The following is a 4,950-nucleotide window of genomic DNA, read 5'->3' on the forward strand; positions in this document are numbered from 1 at the left end:
AGCTGATTGCTAACACCTTATAGTGCAAAGCTTGGGTCGCGTCTCCAACCCTCCCTGAAAAATATCATCATCACCAAACTTTGGTCTTCTAAAACACTCACTTAAAAGCGGCCACCAAGGTGACATGAACATGGCATTGAGAGCAGGACATGACACAGCAGAGTTATGGGCAGGAAAACACTCCCCATCTCAGGACACATCAGGCCTACAAAATGGCCCAAGGCCATGGGCCAAGGCTGTCCCACCCCTCCAGGAGCAGCATAAAAGCCGGCCCAGCGCCTCTCTCCCTCACACGCTTCTCCTCACGCCTTCTCCTCCTGCTCCTGCCCACAACCAGGTGAGCCTCAAGTCCCTCCCCCTCCTGCTCCTGCCCCCCTGGCCCCTCTCTGCCAGCACGCTCCGCCCCAGCCTCAGCAGCCCTCACGCCTCCCCACAGCCCCACAACAGCCTCCACACTCCCCAGCCCTCCGCAATCACCGCCCCTCAAAGCACCCCCACGGCCCTGCCCTGCCTCACCCCCCTCTCTTCCAGGGACCCTCCACACCACACCCATGGCCTGCTGCCGCCCCTGTGGACCCACCCCGCTGGCCAACAGCTGCAACGAGCCCTGTGCCCTGCAATGCCAGGACTCCCACGTTGTCATCAACCCTTCCCCTGTGCTGGTCACCCTGCCAGGACCCATCATGACCTCCTTCCCCCAGAACACCGCCGTTGGATCCACCTCCTCCGCTGCTGTTGGTAGTGAGCTCAGTGCCCAGGGACAGCCCATCTCTGGGGGATTTGGTGGCTTTGGCTATGGCTTTGGCCTTGGCTACGGGCTGGGCTATGGCTACGGGCTGGGAGGCCTGGGCTGCTATGGTGGAAGGGGCTGCAACATCTGCTAAGGGTGCTCGCTTAAGCTCCTGACACCACCAGCTCAGGGCTCTGGACACAGCTCCTGCCAGCAAAGGCCCTTTGGCTGGTGGTTGCCCTACTCACACCTCACAATAGATCACTTCAACTTCTTGTTTCTCTACATCCTTTTGCTTCAATAAATTTTTGTTGCATCGAACCTTGGTTTGCCTCCTCTTCTTTTTCAATGCCAATGGTCTCATATCCTCAGCCTGCATAGTGACCGTGCTCAACAGGGCATTGGAGTGGATGGAAAAAAAGGAAAAATCCTTTCCAACGAAATAGGTCAGCACCCGAAACAACCAAGGCTGACACGGGTAACATGATAGCATGGGGACCTGCCACAACATGCTCATTCACGCTCATTCACATTGTACACCAAACCCTTTGACACAACAAGACTGTCCTGCATACTCCTCTTTCAAAGTCACTCTGTGCCAGCACACACTTGAAAAATTCCCTTCCCAGCAGGACTCTTGAGTCCTCACAGCAAACAGAAGATATCCACTTGGGCAGGAACTGCCGCGTGTGAGTGTGTCCATCCTATCTCGAGAGTCTCCATCCCCTCTCCTCAAGCAGGCCCAGCAAAAGCAGGATTTCCAGGACTATGGAGAGCTCATTTTTGGAGACCTCAGGAGCAGGACCCCATCATCTCTTACACTCTGCAACCACCCTCACACAGAGAAAATCTTGCCTCCTTAACCCATGGAATTCCAACTGTTTTCACGTGTGTAATTTCCCTCTTTTCCTTCATGTGTGCCGTACTGAGAACAGGTGGGCTTCCAAATGCTGGTGACATCCCCCAGCCTATCCTTGTCTCCTCACAGTGCTTCACCTCCCTCAGTCTGTCCGCTAGAAAAGATCCACCAAGGCTTACAGTACGTGGTGGCAGGAAACTGGTCTTCATACACCAAGCCCTTGTGCATCTTCACCTGTGAAGGCCAGAACTTTCCACACCACCACACATGGGATCCAGCACTCTAAAGAGAGGATGGACCACCTATTATGACTTCATGGGAAGAATTTTCTGAAATCTACCTTGAATACTGGTGACACCTTTTGAAGTAAAGGTCTGTTGCAACCTTGTGGTTCCATTGTTCTCAATCAGCACCATAAGATCCGGCTCAGCAAAGCCACTTTCCACACTCTCAGCCACAGCATGATCCAGGGCCAAGGGCTATTCCTGTCCAGATGCCCAACTTCACATTTCCTGCCCTTCAACTTCATGAGATTCCTTTCAGCCTCAGCCTCCAGGTGCCTCTGACTGGTAGCACAACCAAGTGGTGCCTCAGACACTGCAACATCTGCCAACTCTCCGAGAGGTAACAGTCCCACTGCCCATGTAGAATGGAAGAGTCCAGGCATTCACACCTGGCAGGGAGGCAAAGCCCAGATCAGCCTGACAGAGCTGAGATAGTTTGGGAGCCCCTTCACAACACACCCACAAACTCAAAAATGTGATATCCATAGGATGACCTCACAGAGGACATTCAGACACGCTAAATATTAGTCACATCTTCAGTCCCCTTGGACACGCACCATCAACACAAGAATTGGGTCTTAAATACTCACACTTTAAAGGAGGAATGACCCCAATGGAAGGGGAAGCTCCTCATACTCAGCAAAGCTGCAAAKGCCAGAGCAGCCTGACAGGGCAGTGATGGAATGGGGACCCTCTTCACAAYACACCCAGAATCTAAACCACACAAGAGGCATGGGTTGACCTCACGATGACACCCATATTTTTTCGAGCCTTTTGCTGTTTATTCAGGTTTCCCTGACACACATCTGCCATGCAAATCATCCCAAATACCAACTCTCACTTTAAAGCTGCCGCCAAGGTCAGATGGACATAGCCACAAGAGCAGGACATGACACCGAAGAGCTACAGGAAGAAAAACACTCCCCATGTCAGGACACACCAGCATAGGCCAGGCAAAGCTTATATTACAGATTTCATTCAGGTACCTGTACAAAGTAAGGAGGTCAACACTCTTTTGCTGAAAACTGAATGCCCCCAGTTCCATCAAATACTGCTCACAAATCTTGGTCTTCTCATCTTTCACAAGCTTTGGAAGAAGCAATACAAGACATTTGGGAACATGGGAGTTGTCCCTAAATCACAGGAATTGTATTCTCATCTCCAGTAGAAAACCCCTGGCATAGAGACAGGTTTGGAATATTGGCAACCATGCTGGGAGGACAGATAATGGAATGCAAGGGGATACCACTCACCCTCAGAAGAGCTGCGAAGCCCAGAGGAGCCTGAGATCACTGTAGGGGAATGAGGACCCTCTCTATAAAAAAACCACAAACCACAGCGCACCAGTGCTGCAAAATGACCTCATTACTGACACCTTACCATGCAAAGCTATGGTGACAGCTTCAGCTCTCCCTGAAAAACATCAACATCACCAAACTTTGGTCTTCTAAAACACTCACTTAAAAGCTGCCGCCAAGGTCACATGAACACGCCATCAAGAGCAGGACATGACATTGCAGAGTTGTGGGCAGGAAAACACTCCCCACCTCAGGACTCACCAGGCCTGCAAAATGCCTCAAGGCCATGGGCCAAGGCTGTCCCGCCCCTCCACGAGCAGCATAAAAGCCGGCCCAGCGCCTCTCTCCCTCACACGCTTCTCCTCACGCCTTCTCCTCCTGCTCCTGCCCACAACCAGGTGAGCCTCAAGCCCCTGCCCCTCCTGCTCCTGCCCCCCTGGCCCCTCTCTGCCAGCACGCTCCGCCCCAGCCTCAGCAGCCCTCACGCCTCCCCACAGCCCCACAACAGCCTCCACACTCCCCAGCCCTCCGCAATCACCGCCCCTCAAAGCACCCCCACGGCCCTGCCCTGCCTCACCCCCCTCTCTTCCAGGGAACCTCCACACCACACCCATGGCCTGCTGCCGCCCCTGTGGACCCACCCCGCTGGCCAACAGCTGCAACGAGCCCTGTGCCCTGCAATGCCAGACCTCCCGTGTGGTCATTGACCCTTCTCCCGTGCTCATCACCCTGCCTGGACCCATCATGACCTCCTTCCCCCAGAACACCGBYGTCGGATCCACCTCCTCGGCTGCTGTTGGTAGTGAGCTCAATGCCCAGGGACAGCCCATCTCTGGGGGATTTGGCTTTGGCCTTGGCTATGGGCTGGGCTATGGCTACGGGCTGGGAGGCCTGGGCTGCTATGGCGGAAGGGGCTGCAACATCTGCTAAGGGCCCTTGGGAACACCCCTGAAACCACCAGCTCAAGGCTCTGGCAACAGCTCTTGCACGCAAATCACTTCAAGTGGTGGTCGCCCTATTCAAACCTCCCACTAGATCCCTTCGGTTTCTTCTTTCACTTCATCCTTTTGCCTCAATAAAGTTTTGTTGCATTAAAGCCTGAGTCGCTTCCACATCTTTTTGAATTCCAGTGTTCCCATATCCTCAGCCTGCACAGTGCCCATGGACTCAACAGGATGTTGCAGTTAACAGAAAAGCAGCAAATACCTTTTCTCAGCAAATAAGTCAGCACCAGGAACAACCAAGGCTGACAGGTGAAGCAGGGGAGAGACGCCATGATACAACCCCCATCACCTTCTATACCAAAGGCTTTGAAACAACAATTCACCCCTGGGCACAGCTCTGTCAAAGTCAGTCTATGCCAACACATACTTGAAAAATTCTCTTCTCAGTGGGACTCTTGAATCCTCACAGCAAACAGCAACAAGAGCATTCACGTGGGCAGGAACTCTGTGGTGCGATTGACTCCATCCCTCTGCTCAAGCAGACCCAGCAAAAGGAGGATTTCCAGGATTATGGTCAGTTCCATTTAGGAGGACACAGACCCCATCACCTATTACACACAGTAACAAACATCATCCACAGAGAAATTCTTTGGTTTTTTGCCAATGAAATTCCATCTATTTTCACTTCTTCCACTGCTCCTCTTCATGTGTGCAGTGCTGAGAACAGCTGGCTTCCACATAGATGGTGACACCCTTTGGCCCATCCTTGTCACCTCAGTGTCCCAGCTTTCTCAGTCTCCCCTCTAGTTAAAATCCACCAGGCCTTTCACTATCT

General features: G+C 52.9%; 2 protein-coding genes across 2 annotated transcripts; both read left to right on the plus strand.

Moving 5' to 3' along the window:
• The first annotated feature begins 277 nt into the window (after window positions 1-277).
• Window positions 278-1,051, plus strand: LOC130587287 (feather beta keratin-like). Its single transcript, XM_057388263.1, has 2 exons — window positions 278-337; window positions 532-1,051. The coding sequence occupies exon 2, from the start codon at window positions 552-554 to the stop codon at window positions 882-884; it is 333 nt and encodes a 110-aa protein (XP_057244246.1). The 5' UTR covers window positions 278-337; window positions 532-551; the 3' UTR covers window positions 885-1,051.
• A 2,440-nt stretch (window positions 1,052-3,491) lies between these two features.
• LOC130587288 (feather beta keratin-like) lies at window positions 3,492-4,148 on the plus strand. Its single transcript, XM_057388264.1, has 2 exons — window positions 3,492-3,569; window positions 3,764-4,148. The coding sequence occupies exon 2, from the start codon at window positions 3,784-3,786 to the stop codon at window positions 4,099-4,101; it is 318 nt and encodes a 105-aa protein (XP_057244247.1). The 5' UTR covers window positions 3,492-3,569; window positions 3,764-3,783; the 3' UTR covers window positions 4,102-4,148.
• The last annotated feature ends 802 nt before the right edge of the window (window positions 4,149-4,950 follow it).

This window comes from Malurus melanocephalus, unplaced genomic scaffold, assembly GCF_030028575.1.
Source record: "Malurus melanocephalus ecotype Western Australia unplaced genomic scaffold, MMel_1.1 scaffold_1718, whole genome shotgun sequence".
Classification (NCBI taxonomy): Eukaryota; Metazoa; Chordata; class Aves; order Passeriformes; family Maluridae; genus Malurus; species Malurus melanocephalus.

Bases quoted from the DNA above. Each gene is read 5' to 3' on its own strand.
- LOC130587287 (XM_057388263.1), top strand. From the start codon at position 552: ATGGCCTGCTGCCGCCCCTGTGGACCCACCCCGCTGGCCAACAGCTGC.